Source organism: Hyalella azteca, unplaced genomic scaffold (genome assembly GCF_000764305.2).
Source record: "Hyalella azteca isolate HAZT.00-mixed unplaced genomic scaffold, Hazt_2.0.2 contig2509, whole genome shotgun sequence".
NCBI lineage: Eukaryota > Metazoa > Arthropoda > Malacostraca > Amphipoda > Hyalellidae > Hyalella > Hyalella azteca.
The window spans coordinates 82574-99172 of record NW_025932782.1 but is presented as its reverse complement, the minus strand read 5'-3'; the positions used below and the strand labels follow the sequence as shown (position 1 = coordinate 99172).

The window sequence follows — 16599 nt, the reverse complement described above, 5'->3', positions numbered from 1 at the left end:
AAAACACTTGTACTAGCCGTTTTTCTCACTATTCGCACAATTTTGATTGAACTGCACTAACATTGAACCTTTCACTGAAATCGTTTCGGTACAAAATTCGCGAGATAAGTCAAACCGGCATAGTAAGAAGTGAGAAAGTTGGGACCCGCAAACACTACGTGCGTCCTCGATCACTGCCAGAACTCGTCTTTTCCATTAGCTACTATTTCTGGCGCAATCATACTTGCATGGGATAGATATAGTAGTTTAAATAATTTATTAAGCTTTTCCAGTAAAATGGAATAAATTAGAAATAAAGTGGCAAACACGAATGACACTATTGCACAAATTACAACTTGCGTTACTTCGACACATTCAAAGATAGCAAGATATAATCAGGCTATGAGGAACAACCATACTGCTCAGGAACACAGACATCCTGCACAGACAACACACAGACAACCTGAAGTAGACTGTTCAGGTTGACTGACTGCAATCAACAAACGACCACTGCTTTCGATCAAAAGAGGCCACTGCTATCACGCACCTTAAAGGACCAAGAGCATTTGGATGCATTTAAAATCGCCCGAGTGAATAATCGAAATATCCAATACATATGTGAATGGCCGTTTCCTGGCTTTCACATCATTCATCAATAATGATCATTAGTGTTATCAATGGTACCGGGGTGCAGTAGGGGAGGCCGAGGCAGAAGAGGGCGCTGCATAGGCCTATCACCACCAACGGCTTGTGGCGCCGCATCTTCGAGAATTCGTCCAACAGCGCCGTCAGCAGCATCTCCATGCCCCCGAACTGCATGGAACGATGACATATAGTGACGTGTGTGTTGTGGGGAACGTGCAAAGTATCAAGGGGAACACGTATCAATGGGAGCGTGAGTCAAAGGGAACGGGCCCGAAGCTGAGCATTGTTGCGAACTTGTAAATCATTCTAGCTAAATCGTAGGTCTCAAGCCACGCCTTATGTTGCTAAAATATGAGAACTAACTTTGATTAGAAAGGCCTTAGAATAGATTTTTCTTAACACTAGGCTACCTTGGCGTATTAATTCTACTATTATTGCCATACTATTTTTCTAAAATCAAATGGTTCGCAGATCCCACTGTTGATCAACATATCTTTCTCAATTCCCAACCAGAGTGTACCCTTACCAACTGAAATTTATTGCACTGAAGCACACACCAAACTGAGCACACGAAACAAAGGAAGCTCGTATTGATGGAACTACTAAGGGTAGAATTTTATCAGTGAAGCACATAACAATGGCAATAATTACCTAGCGACAGCACGTTCTAATTAAGAAGAGCATGTCACAATCAATTTGCATATAAAATATGCATGCGCTATGCACCAATAAACATTCGTATCTAGCAGAGCACCTACCAAGGAGTCAAGGCCAAGAGTGAAGACCATGAAGAAGAACAGAAAGCACCAGAGGTGGGGTACTGGCAAAGTGCGGGCGATCGCCTCAGGGTACGCGACGAACGCCAAGCCCGGACCTTTTAGGGTAACATGGCGATGCAATGTATTAATGGCCACTAGAGTGAATTATATAGTGATGACTTAATTCAACTGTCTTATGGACACATGTTGATATGATGTAATTAATGACGTTATCAATTTTATCATTGCAAAACACACCGGATGCCACGACTTTGCTGACGTCATCGATGCCCAGTTCATAGGCCATGGCGCCCAGCACAGAGAAGATGGTCACGGCGCTCATCAACGAAGCCATCAAATCCAACACCGATAAAATCAAGACGTCAACGTGTACCTGAAAAGGGAAAGTTATTAGAGAGAATAAGTATCTTATTTAATAAAGAGAAACAAGTGTGGAAAATTAACCAATTGGAAAGCCTCCTTTTTTTCTTTGTGATAGTAGTTTGAGGAATAAAGATTAAATTTCACTGACTTTTTCCAAATTTAATGGTACTCGTAAGCTATTTCGCATAATCACATGAAATTCAAGAGTTAAATGACTTGAGCACCTAGATACTCATTCACGTATCAACATGCCCATCAACGACTTGGAGACGGAGGGCGACCAAGGCGGCGCATCAGCGTGACCTCGGACTAGGATGTCCTAAACTCATCAAAAGGTCATGCTTTTTGAAGCGTTATTGAGCGCATTTATAAAATTTACGAAGATCTGTGGCGCCAAAAGGGCAGGAAGTTGTAAAAGTTCAATGATCTAAGATAATATAAGATAATACAGGTTGTTCTTCCACTCCAATTGGGGAAAATCTCACTTTGGTGTTGAAATCGTTGTAAGAGCCGAAGGTGACCAAGCCGCCTCCACCTACTGAGAGCGAATAGATCACTTGCTCTAGCGCCTTCCTCCACACGTTCACATCCAGCAGCTTCTCCCACTTGGGCACGAACAGGAACACCAGCCCCTGCAAACAGATATAACAGAAAGTTCATAGAAAAATTCACAACTTCTACAATGCGTGGTCGTTCTAAAAGCTAGATTTTGGAAGAAGTCTAGAAATTTAAACCAAAAGCCAGACTTGTGTGTTCAAATTTCGTGAGCTCAGTTGCCGAGTACAAGCAAATTTGGATCTGCCATGGTTCAGGTATAATTTTGAATATGTAGGTTTTCAATAAAATTTAAACTGTAAGTGGGCTCGAGGTAAACTTCTATAACCCAGAAAATAACTAAAAAAGAAATGCGAAATAGAAATAACATTGAAATACAAACCTTGAAGTCCAATATGATTTAGAAAAGGTGCTCAAAATGGACTCCTGCAGCCGAATGACCAGTTACAGCAGCAAGGACTTGGAAAATCATAAGGCCCATGATACATGATATAATTTAGGTCAACTCATCATTGACGCTTTGGAAGATGTACAATGCATTTAAGCTATGCGTACCACCTATCAAATCCGATTTGATTTTATTTTGGAGTGAAAATTTGGTAGTTAAATTTCCACGACCAGCGTTCACTCGTAAAATTTCATTTGTTTGTAATTTTGGAGTTTTCGGAGTCTAATGATTTATGTCATATATTTTGTTAGTCCAATATTTATTTGTGAGCTCTACATTTTCGAGTGCAACGAGTTTTCGTAGCCAGTTTGCCATCAGTATCTCTTCTTTCGAATCGAAATAGATTTGCACGATGGCAAACTACAACATTGAAGGAGACATTGAAATAAATTAGATGGTGAACTTTTAGGGAGCTCGAAGATTTGAGTGAAATAAAATATGCGTTTAAAAAGTACGTTTTAAATGCCACACTTATAATGAGGCCGGTGTCTCCGATGCTACAATGCATGTACAATGAATTTATTTTATTTTTATATATTAAAAAAGTAGATATATAAATAATTTTTAAATATTTAAAGGCTTTTTAATTTTTTTTAAATCTGTGATTTGATTCATGCACTGTCCCCGACCTTACGAAAGATTGCAAAATTTTACATCGATCGGACAGGTAGAAGTGTGTTAAACATCGATTCTAAGATTTGTTGCAGACAGATAAACAAACCACAAGAAATGAAGATAAAGAGAAGTGTGGTAATAAAGGAAACATATTGTGTAAATCAGTTCTGTATCATTGACGACTGACTAATTATCTTATTGAGATCTCTTGCAGTCAGATCAAGCAAGCAGAAGAGTTTAACTTGTGGCGAACACCGGAATTGCAAACTGAAGTTGGTAGATCTTGCTCAACAATTCAGGATTCAACAACTCGAATGGCTGAAAAGCCTTTGCAGCCAACGACAGTGTTTGATTTACTATGAAGTCATCATCATTGTTGGAGTCACTTACACCATCCTTCGGTGTTGGAGCGATCAAATTCCTATAAAAGGAACAAATCAGGGTTTTGACATGCGGTAATGCTGTAACGTATGCATGAAACACTTCAAATTAGGATTATTTCAGTGTCAAATTTACTTCCGATATTAGATTTTAACAAGAAGTAGGAGGTTCCCTCTCATCATATAGCCTTCAGCGGCTAGGTAGAGCGCCCGCATCAGAAACCCCATTGGTTCAGCCCCCATTTGACTTCCCGTGACCAGCCTGTCTCCTGACTACTTTCCTATTGATTATCGTCTTTTGGGGTGTGACAAACAGTAAAGATGTTCACAAAACCTGATAGTAATAATCATCCAGGGCCTATTTTTTCAAAATTCGCTAAGTCAACGTAAGTACTTACGCTCTATTTTCTTGTCTATGATTGGTGGATTTTGCTTGAGAGGCCGCCATTGATTGGCTGATGAACTTACGATCTCTTAACTTGTTTTGAAAGTATGGGCCCTGATACTTTGGACATTATTGTCGCGGATTAACTTTGGGCATTCTTGGGCGAACAAACAAAATGTTGTTGTTGTATCAGATCAGGATATAAACAGTTATGGCCGTGGCACCCTGCAACGTACAGGGTGAAGAAACTAAATGAAATTCAAGGATATGTCCTTTAAAGTTATGTTCATTTCATCTTGAACGAGTATTTTGGATGCGCATGGGTCTATAATTTTTTGGGTTTAATTGTATAAGAAGTGTCTAGCTAAAACCTTGACGTACGATTTGAATTCATCATAAATTCTTTAATATAGATAGATTTTGAAAACAAATTAATATCTCTAGGATAACATCCACTGACTTTCGATGCTCCGCTTAGCGAGACTCCAGCGATCATGAGGACAATCAGCACGACGAAAGGGAAGGTTGCCGTGAAGTAGACGACTTTGCCCGAAGTCTTGATGCCCTTAATGAGGCAGAGGCACGTAATCACCCACCCCGCGAAGAGGCACAACACAAGAGAGGGGATAAGGCCTCCCATCTCCCCAAAGTTCACGAGGCCAACAGAGTCCAATCGCAACACCTCGTGTCTGTTTCAGAGCAAAGAGATGGGTCCGTTCATTCAAATACATTATGAGAAAGCGGTATCAGAGATGTGATAGAATAATGTCCGAACCCATCGGGGAGCTATTTGAGAGATGTTAGCTATATCAAAGAAGTGATAGAGCCGTATTAGAGATTTGATAAGGCCATGTAAAAGTTACGAACAAGTAATATCGTGATTTTAGAGTGTCTAATACAGCGATATGAAAGGTCCCATCAATGATGCGAGCATGTCATACCAGAAATCTTTAAGAATCATTTTAGATTATCGAGCCATTATAAGGTAACTTTGGCTAAACTCAGTGCGTATCCCAAAAGAAAGCACTTGAGTGAGTCCCATATATATATATGGTTCGATATATATATATAAACTCGAATGCCTCAGGATTGCTGCATAGATCATAAGAGCTCATTAGGAATGAATAATCGTTCCGATATGAAAAAAAATTATGTTGAGTCTCATTGCTGTTGACTTACTTCAAAAACCTGTAAATTTATTCGAAATACCGCAATAAGCTGATGCACAGCCATGATTGATAATAGAAGCTTACGGTGAATGTACACGGAGCAAGTTGTAGCCGCTACATATCTTGCGAGTAGTAATCGCAACCAATCACTGTCTACTTGCATCGTGTAGCTGCAACAGACTCAAGCAACCTGCGTGGAGCTGGTCACGTGACCAACTTTAACGGTCCAGCGTCGAAATGATGACGTCACGGCACCGAATCGCAAAATGCATTGTGGGATCTGCCGCCATAATTGTTGCATAGTCTAGCTTTCGCCTACGTTTTCAATCTACAGTGCTTGTCTCTTTTTAAAGTTTTTGCTTGAAGAACGGACGCTACTGCGCCGTTGTTGGATGCACCAGTTGTTCTCACGATTATTTAAATAGAAAACTGGACAATTGACTGCGTTTCTTCAGTTTACCAGCCGTGAAGGAAGGCAAAGGCAGCGAAGTTCTCGGCGTTACCACAAGACATCGACGAGTATGGGTGACGGCGATTTCTTAAAATGCCTAGCAAATTACGGACCAGGCAATAAGTCCAGCAGCTATCTCAATCAATCGTCAGTTATGGAAAGATCGGGTTCCAAAGGCCAGATCCCTTGTGAATCAATTCACGAAAAATTCAAGAATCGGCAACTGGCCACGGGCCTATTTCTTCAGTGCCGACACTTTTATTCTATTCTTCTATTCTATCATGTTGAACTTGGTTCTGCACAAGAAGTTCTCTTTTCAAAACGAAATTAGGTTTATTTTACAGTTTACCTATGACTGTGTTTTAGTAATCATCAGTCGCAATAATGCGTCGTCACCGGCCTGCCTAACAGTTGCATTTATAAGCTGCATTTTATAAATGGATGATGCATTAACTAAGTGTCATTGTTAGTGGATTACTTAAGAGATGTTTACCACTGACCCTGACTGGGCTCCGTCCCCAAGATGAGGTATGAAGAATTGAAGCAGGATGCCTTGAATTATTGCAGAGTGTATTGGCTGACACCAAACACCAAATAGTTCAGTAAATCACCGTGAATCAGGATTGTAAAATCTGCACACCACTGCTTTGCCGGCACTTCGTAGGGATTAACATCGTTAATGTCAAAAAAAATTTTTAAATGCCGGTCTCTCAGCTGAAGGAAGAAATTTTTGAGAATAGCTTAGTCCTTTCTGCTTTGCTCTTTTCTTCGCTATTGCCACCAAAATTTCCAAACGTGTTGGAACGAAAGAGAAAGCTAAGGCGCGAGTGTGCAACAAACATGGCGTAGCACCGCGGATTACTTAGAAACGCGGGTTAATATTTCAGAGTAAAGGTTTGCTCGTTCCTAACTTGGTGTAAAATGTAATAAATTACGAAATCTGCTGAATATTTTGTTCTTCTCGCCATTCTTTGATTATTAGTTTGATATAACTTATATCAGAGACGATGGTACTTTAAATTTTAGATTTGTTTCTAAATATTAAAGATATTACTGTTCTGAAAATTCGTATGATTTTTGAAGATTTCATTTAACTCATTTAACACTTTTATAGCGAGAGAATTCAACATTCAACCAAAGGCATGGCAACTAGTGCGTAACTTCAACTTACGTTAATGTAAATTTCTTTCACTAGTACTCGTTTTTAAAACATGTAACAATCCACTAGTGATCGATTAGATATATTCAGGGATGAATCATGAAATTTGGGAGGCTGATATGCAAAATAATGACAGACACATAAATTGTCAGCTAATTAGTATTTTTGTTGCCTCTATAGAGCGCAGATGAAAAATAAAAAAAAAAAAAACATGAAAGACGAATGAAAAAATACTCGCAGCAACACTTGTCTCGTGTATAAGATTACTTGCCTAAAACTGCTGGTGGCTAGTTGTAGACGTCACTAGTAGCTGTTACAACTTGCCCCGTGAACAGTATACATACATTTAAATTCACTTTTAATCTTACTTCCAGTACTGCATTGCAGACGATTGGTCGGAAGAGGTGCACGCCCCAGTGTTGTTACTGTCGAGGCAGGATGAGTTCGCTACTCCCATCACGTGGCACTGTTCCGTCGCCCATGCGGGGTCACACGTCGACCACGGCAACTGAATGGGGAAAATGGGTACTAAGTACCTATTTGTTTGATCAACTTATGTAACGAATATTTACGGAAAACCTTAATCGCAATTATCATTTATGTTGAGATCATGATATTTATATGTGAATTTAAGGCTGATGTGAGTGTTTTAATTAGTTTTTGAATCGTAGGTATAAATTTAATTTTGTTGGTAAGCACGGGTGCCTTGAGCTTTCTCGTCGCATTAACTCATTCGCATGCACTATATTTCTAAATGTTATCGCAACGGTCAAAGATCCAGTGTGAACTTATAACGGCAACGTTTGACTGACTTTTTAGTGCACATGCCATAAAGCGTTTGGAGGACTAAAACCACTTATTGAACCACATCGTCCACCGACCATAGTTGAATGACACCTATTTACAACTTCCAATAAGATAGCAACAGTTCAAGTTTTTGTTTTCAGCATTCTTCCGGGTGCAACTCCAATTCTGTAATTGAAAGATTACATTACAAAGTTAGTAAAATGAACCGAACCTATTTTTAGCGCAGTTTCTCATTTATGGAAAAAGGGCGCTATTGTGCTCGTCATATCCGTCCGTCTGTCTGTCTGTCCGTCCGAGACTTCACGTTTTCGTCGACGAGAAAATGCACTCTCTGTCACTCTGTAGTGAGTACTGAGTTATTTTTTTTCTAATATCACTGTCTCGTGACTGACTGGAGACTCGATAAGAAATGCTCACAAGCGAGCACGGACGAGAAATCAGCCGCCACGTGCACTTGAGATTTTTGTATTACGTCATGCAAACCTGCTTCTCCGAATCTATGCGCACTGTACTTGTTTTCTTCGCTTTAATTTCAATTGCAATTAAATGCATGTAGTTATATTGTGACGTCGCTCTGGGCCGCTCGTCAGATGAACCCGCACCTTCCACCTACTCCCAGAAGAATTATATCATAGTCCACCTCAAACGACATCCCCTTTTCTTCGGGACAACAAGCCCCGCTTGGCACGTTAAGCACGCCCATGCAAGCCTCAGTCTGCTCTGCTCAACAGTGACCTGTTGTGACCATCTGTGTTCTACTTCCCCGCGCCAGCCTTGATTTATCTCCTTGTAAAAAGTAACCTTGTTATTAGCGTCCCCATTTATTTATATCAACTATGTGCCAACCCTAGAACGGTGAGCATGAGAGTAGCCTTGTCTTGAAACGTGAATTAGTCAATCTAGCCAAAGCTCACCCACGTCACACGTGTTAACAATCTCGAGCTCTTGGAATCGCATCCTAAACTCGCTGCTACTCAGTGATGTGATTCTTATGAAATAGCATTTCAAATTTTTACAGTCATTTTTCGAATGTCGAGTATTTCGTGACGTTCCCTCTCAACGTAAAACCTAGGAAATTCCGAAACGTCTCGGCGCGCGCCACGAGTCAAATATGGCGGAGGCCTCCCGTAATAGCCCCAAGTGGCGCCACCTACAACGCTTCCCGCGCCTAGATTCTCTTGAATACGTATAGCCATTTTTAGGACCTTAAGATTCTCGACTCAGTCGTGTCACTCACCGTGAACTATCCATTATTGATCATTCATTGCAGTTCACAATTGTCATTGTTATCTGACAGCCTACTCCCTGGATTTCCTTACCAGGATTTAGTATAGAAACCAATATGGCGACCACGGCGTCTCTTTTGATTTGAAACATATTGGGTAATTTTAAGATATCGTCCTCTTAACTTTATCTCTTATCTCACGATTTCAGGCACCGCAATCGTATTTCAAGCCCAACCTCAGCCGTGGGCACTATAATTCCTAGTAATCAATTTCAAAGCCCAACCCAGCGTTGACAAATGCAAGAATGAACAAGGAAACGTCAATAATAGGTGTATCTGGCCTAACTATATGATATTGTTAAACGTAGCTATCGTAAACGTTGCGTTTCTTCTACTTGCCTGCCAAAACCACCTTGTGTAAGTAACTAATGATACACTGTGCAATTGACCGAGCTGACATAAACCATCCTGTCATGCATACCAGTTGTAGTCTTGTCATGGAGAAGTCAATTAACAACGCTCAGCTACAATGTTATTAATTACACCTAATACATGGGAGTCCGGCGCCTACCTAGCTGGTGTAAGTTTCATGTATGTCTTTCTCGACTTATTAACTAATATTAAATCTTGTTTCCAGCTTACGTCACCAAGTCTCTTACGTCACTATTGTCAGCAACGATAGCAAGTAAGGACTACCAAAAGAAAAGCGTCGTTTCTTCTTGCCCAAAAAACCACATCCGTGTCATATATAGCGTCATGACGGATTAATCTGCATAATTACTTCCAAGACGAGAAGCAGCACCAGTGAACGCGGTTTTCCTTATTTGTTATCCTGACCAAGTTGGTACATGTAATGTCATGAATAAATATTGTATTGCCATTAATAACTTATTTAACTTCATTATATTTATGATATATATTTTAATGTCAAACGCACAATAAATAGTTTTTTTACGAACAATATGCAATAAAAGTAGAAAATCTAAAACCAAGATAGCACCTCTTGTATACAGATGTCTGTGATACGCACTTATTGTATGGATTTTTATATAGGCTGATAGTTATTGTCCTTCATCATTTGTAATAACAGTTATAACAGATGCGCTTCAGAAATGTTTCATAGTATACATAATAACGGCAACAAAAGCCCGTAATAAGTAATAGCTACGTACGGTATGGCCGATGTGAGTGAGGCTGGTGAAGAGGTAGTGCAGGGAGTAGCTTAGGATGATCATGTACGAGGAGGCCGAAGGGATCGCAGAGATGAGCTGCATGTATCCTAGGCCTGGTAGGGATAAAATTTTGTCAAAAATATAAAATGTGAAGAAAATAAAAATTATTTGTTTTTAAATAATTACTTTTAAATTCATTTGACGATATTCAACATTTTCTATCCAAGTCCCATTCACAAAAGTTTCAATTAAAAATTGATCGACCAATCGGCTAAATTGACTAGTTAAATTGGTGCTGTAATTCTAAGCTGTTATACCTCTTTTCCGTCCAAAAATTTTGGCGAACTTTTAAGCTCGAAACGAGATATGCTGCTGAGAACCACTTAAAATAATTTGGTTTACATTTTACACGGGCAGTTGAATTTTTTACAAACTCCATGACTAGTTCCACACAGGCAAGCTAGGCACACGGTTGACACTCAACAAGGGCCCATTAAAATAGCAACAACAAACATCCAACCACGTGCAGACTACATCAATTATATCGATGACCACACATTACTGAATAGAACCCATCTCGTTTACCTCATGGTAGATATAAACGCTAGACACACAAAACTCTGAAATTGCAACTCCAACCCAATAGGCAGGCAATAACACCCTCCAATAGCTCAACGCAGATGTGCACATGTTGGCCCCTACTTTCGAAGCCACATAACCCACAACTCAAAATCACCAGACAAAAACATACACAACATTAAGGGATTCCACAACATATACATATCTACTACCAGGAACAATCACACCCGCCAATCACATTCTCATATATAATGACCACCATTACAGCAAACCCATTACTAATAATCATTGGTCCTCGTAGATCCTTCCATAGAGCAAATTGGAAATCCTTCATTGAGCAAATTCAAACAAACCCAATCACAGCACACAGTTCCCACACAATCCGGCCTTACAATATTAGAAATAGACTTACTCAGATAATTGGAAAAAACATGTACAGAACGCAGCCGTTTCCTAAATCCCCACCATATTACACCGAATTAGTTCCACAGGCACCTGAAACTACATGCTTAACAACCCTCCAACGCGAACACCTAGCCAAAAACGTGCTCTACTACCTGTTTTACATCCAAACATATCATATACGCGGACTATTTCCCCGACACCTCAACACCTCACAACACCAAATCGTAAACGAAAGACTGATTTTACTACTAAACATGCACGGAAAATTATTAGATAAAGTACTATAAACATCAGATTATACGAATACAGATTATAGCAGGGGCCACAGCTATAAACTCAGGGGCCACAGCTATAAACTAAAAAAACTGCGGTGCAACTTATCCACGCGACAACATTTCTTCGCGCTTCGAGTCACTGACATGAGGAACAGCCTCCCTGAAGATATTGCAGACGCTCCGAGTATGAACGCGTTCAAGAACAGACTAGACAAGGCCATGCATGAGCATATGTTTAGTATTCAAATGCCTCGTACCTTACGGAACAACTGATATCTAGAAGCGATTTTAAATCTACCGTCCGTTGAAAAGATCTGATCAAAAGGCCAGTTTAGTCAAGAAAAGTACAAGAATCGGCGACAAGCCTATCAAGGCCTATTCTTTAATGCCGAAGATACTATACTATACTATACTAATACCTCACCACACACAACATGTACAATGCAAGACAACAGGGGCACAGTATTGTTAGCCATGCAACACGGGCACAACACACAGTATAAGCCATGTTCGACGACGGCCTGCGCCATAGGCCGTTCGAGCATGACTTTTCGTATGTCACACACGCTGATGGTTGGCAACTTCAACCATCTCGAACTGTGTGACTGGACAAATGGATCCTCTCCAAGGGATGGGAATTACCCAGCATCCTTGTTCACGGAGTCTGTGAGAATCCTTTTTAGTCCAGCATGTTACCAAGCCAATCCATTATAGGGCGGACATACTCCTAATATTTTAGACCTCATGTTTACTAGTGATGAATCAATGTTAGATGTGCTTCGCCGCGAGGCTCCGTTGGGCAAAAACCACCACCACTAATTGTTTTTACTATCAAGTGCTGTATAGAAAAGAAGCCTCAGAAGAGTGAGTGTTTAAACTTTGTGAAAGGCAACTATGACAAACTCTGTGCAGCAATGAATATTTCGGACTGTATCAAGGACATGAATGTGGCCATTTCTCAAGGACCACATTTCTCGAGTCATGGTCATTTCTCAAGGACATGGTTATGCCTGAAATTGAAGCACGTGTACCTAAGATTAAGCTGGATGGAGTAAAAAAACTGAGTGGATGAACAGGATAGTCTAGCTAAGTTGGAAACTAAGAAGGAAGCACATAAGCGTTATTTACAGACTCGTAGTGATGCGGCTTATAATCAACATACAAGAGCTCGAAATCTTGCTAAAGAAAGCTGTCGCCCTGCAGTGAAAAACTTCGAGAAAGATATTGCCGAAAATGCAAAGCAAAACTCGAAATCCTTCTTTTTGTATGCTTGTTCGAAGTGCAAAACAAACGAAGGTATCTTCGATTTGAAAGAATATCAACAAAACCAATTTTCTATAACAAATCAGTTATATAAAATTGGTTTAAAATCAAGAGGACAATTGGCCAACCAAGTAGCCTCGTGAAAAAACATGGAAATATTGGCAAAGGTAGGGCCGAGGCAGATATGTTGATGATACCTTCTTTTTTTATTTTTAAGCATCCCTCTCATGTGGGCCTTATCTTCGATTATCTTGATTTCCAACATAAGTCTATCAAATTCACCATGACACTTGAATCAAACAATAGTTTGATTCAAGTCAACTTGTCTTTCCTTGACTTCAAAGTTATCAAATCTATTGGCCGTTTCCAAATTCCTGTTTTTAGAAAATAGACATTTACAGGCTTAAGCACCAGCTTATTTAGCTTTTGTTCAATTCGTTTCAAATTGAATGAAATCCAAACATTAATAAACCGCGTAATTCGCATTTGCTCTACTTTCCTAGCCATGCACTCTGAATTTGAATTTTTGCGCAGTATCTTTTCACAAAATGGCTTTCCATCGCGCTTGGTGTTAACGAAAATTAAAAAGTTCATGTCCAAGCAATGAACTGGAATTGTTCCCAAGTGTGGAACGTTGTAGGGGAAACAATAGGAGCGTTGTTTACTGTTCTTTTCCCTGCTTTGGCCCCGCAGCTGAGACTATGTCAAATGAATTAAAAGTTTTATTCGCTAAATACCTTCCGGATGTAAAATCTTACTGTGTTGTTAGTTAACAATTTTAGAATCGGCTCGTTTTCCAGGTATAAGGATACCCTCCCTGCTCTTATGCGATTGCCACTAGTTTACAGATATAGTTGTGCGAAGTGCGCATCAGCGTACGTCAGTATGACGTCACGAAATTTCTATACCAGGCTGGCTGAGCATTATAGCAGGAGTTATAGAACGTGGAACCTACTTGCACATCCTCCTCATTCTGCTATACGTGTTCATGCAACACCTCTGTTTCTGATAGTGATTCTAAAGTTCTAGCTTCCACATCCGGTGTACATGATCTACGAATTTTAGAATCCCTGTATATATTCAAACAGAAGCCTAGTCTGAATGCTACTTTTAGCTCCATTCCTCTTGAAATAGTAAATAGATAGACCCTTTTACTAGCGTTCATTTCATGTCTTATTTACTTGTTTCAAATTTAATACCTGGCATTGGATATGCTTTACTAATTAATTTTATGTATTTGTGGTACTAGGACTGAACTTCTGCACTGAACTTTGCGTTATGAACTGTCGATGGAGCTGGGCTCCGAAACGTTTTCTCTTATAAAGAAATGGTGATTTTTTTGTGATACCTATTGTCTCAAACATATCACATACACAACGGGCATCTGTACCTGCATGGTCGACAGTTATTGAATGAACGCGCCCAGGTGCTTTTGTCCCGATGCTGACTACGGGCTGACAAAACTCACCGACAGTTACTTACGAAACTGACGACTCAGCGTGAACCCAGTAACAGACTACTCTAACCTACCTCCTGAGTCCCGAGCGACTTTCTCATCACATAAACCGTTATCGACATCATCATCGCCAATACTCTCCCCATATCATATCATCTTGTATAGAAAGTAAAAGAATTGTACAAATTAAAAAATTAAAAATACCGTAACGCTTTTGAACAGTGAAAATTACTTTCTATTTAAAAAAAACTTGAATTTCGAACTACGAATAACCTTTTCCTTCCCACGTGCAAACCATGCATCCAGAGCCCTGACGGATTCCCTCTTTCTTCTCCAACCTTAACCAAACCCCGCACAACTTCCATTACAATGGTTGTGCGCTATGCACCTTTTCATTTCGGTTGCGGTATGCACCTTTTCAATGGTTGTGCGCTATGCACGGCCATTTTCACATTTGAATCATCTCTAATCCGAGAGTTGCAACCGAAATCCGACCAACTTCCACGTCTAAATTTTGACAGGGAATGTGACCTCAACACTATTGTTTTTAAATAGATTTCACACAAGGCCTCACATACCCGCCATAAGAGGTGCAATTTTCCTGTAGGTGTGTAGGGGCCCCAGCTGACTGTACTGCCCGAGCGCCACCTCTGTCAGGTAGAGGGGACGACCTACGATCACCAGCATCAGCAGGTACGGCAACAGGAACGCCGCTGAAAAAGAGACCTCAGTAGAAGCTTCTTCAGCAAAATAAAGTCAAGTATGCAATTTTTTTAACAATATCACTCGTCTTTTATTGTCTGTTCGGCAGGGAAAGGAGGAATAAATGAATGATTCGACAAAATCTATGACGCGGCAGCCTCTGCGCTGACAATATCTACAATACTTCGGAACAAGTTGATAAACACACGGTATCCTGATGAGGATGTGCAATAATTTATACCATAGTCCATGTAAGTAAAAATTAACAATTGTATCCGATTGCGATTTAACAATAATGCCTCATTAATCAGTTGAGTAGGTTTAAATCTGTAAACAAATACTAAAAAAAGTATGATGTATCACATTATTGAAATATCGTCAGTCGAAAATGCGCAGCAAATTTAACACAGTTCATGAGCTTAGGAGAGTTAAAAAGTACAAATTAAGTAAGAATCAGTGCCACTGATGTCACTAAAGGTGTTTAAATTATAATTAATAAATTCATTTAGCGTGGAGACAGCCATAGGTTGTATGAGATTATTTTCTACCCAGTTTTATTCTATGTACAACAAATATTATCCAGCCAGTTCAGTGTCGGTCTGGCCGATCGGCATCGAATTCATAATATTTACATATCTTTACAAAACACAATTCTAGATCAAAACTATGAAGAAAACACATCATTACACATAATACACCAGGGAATTCAGCAATGCAGCCACCCACCTCCTCCATTTTCATATGCCAGGTAGGGGAACCGCCACAAGTTCCCCAATCCCACCGAGTAGCCGAGGCAGGCAAGTAGGAACTCCATCCTGCTGCCCCAGTGTCCCCTGTTGTCCTGGTAGCTGATGCTGTCATGCTGGAGGGACCTGGAGCTCCTGCTGGTGTTGTCGGTGTGATGCTTCTTGGAGGAAGCTTGACCCCTTTGACCCGTCGTGCTCATGATCAAGTGTCAGGAATTAATTGGGGTCTTAATAGGGTTGTGTTGTGATCATAAAGTAGACTTGTGTCTTGGGGGCCAATTCGCGTTGGTATCGTGACCTGTCTTGTTCATGACAAATGTCGGGTATTGGGGTGCAAAATTGGGGTTTAGGGTTTATGTTTAAAATTATGGCAGCATATTAGAGTTCTGAATTAGAAATGAGTGTTTAGGAGGGGCTGCAGGTTATTTAATTACACTCTATTTCTTTTTTAGAACATTTGTTCCACGTAATCATTATAGACACATTCTTCTCAACATGTATTGTTCAATATTTCATCCCATGTAGTAACGGGATGATATTTACATTTCAATATTTAATTATGCTTCACAGACCCAATAAGGCTGGTGTCTGGCAGGCCTGAGGATAACAAACTATACTGTTGAGAGAAAGTTGTCTGGTGAAACTTGCGACAATAGTACCAGAAGAATGGCAGCATGCCAAGATGTTTGAAAATATGAACTATTTGAGCGAGAACAAGAAAAGCGTCATAAGAGAGGATTCGTCAAGTAGACCCCAACCGGCAATTACTTTTCTAACACTAGCCTAGTGGATATCGAATTTTTAATAAAGACCAGCTGGAATATGTTTCCATTCTTCAGGTACTCTAGTTGGGCTTCCATAACTAACAGCTGATAATTGTGTTGCTATCACTAGCCTGACGGTAATTTATTGGTAATTGATAGTCGGTTTGCTAGCGATTTTAAGCTGACAATTTGGTTGCTAGCAGGACAGTTTGGGTTGCCATTTATAGCCAACTGACAGTTGGTTCACAAGCACTAACTTACTGGCGATCGGATTACT

General features: G+C 40.1%; 1 protein-coding gene across 1 annotated transcript; it reads right to left on the bottom strand.

The window, feature by feature from the left end:
* Positions 1-548: 548 nt before the first annotated feature.
* LOC108665800 (sodium-dependent proline transporter-like) lies at positions 549-16331 on the bottom strand. The gene is made up of 9 exons (XM_018152602.2): positions 15539-16331; positions 14689-14823; positions 10133-10245; positions 7297-7436; positions 4610-4838; positions 2252-2398; positions 1641-1776; positions 1383-1498; positions 549-792 (listed from the first exon to the last, which is right to left on the bottom strand). Exons 1-9 carry the CDS (start codon positions 15756-15758, stop codon positions 625-627), a joined length of 1404 nt encoding a protein of 467 aa, XP_018008091.1. The 5' UTR covers positions 15759-16331; the 3' UTR covers positions 549-624.
* Between the last annotated feature and the right edge of the window lie 268 nt (positions 16332-16599).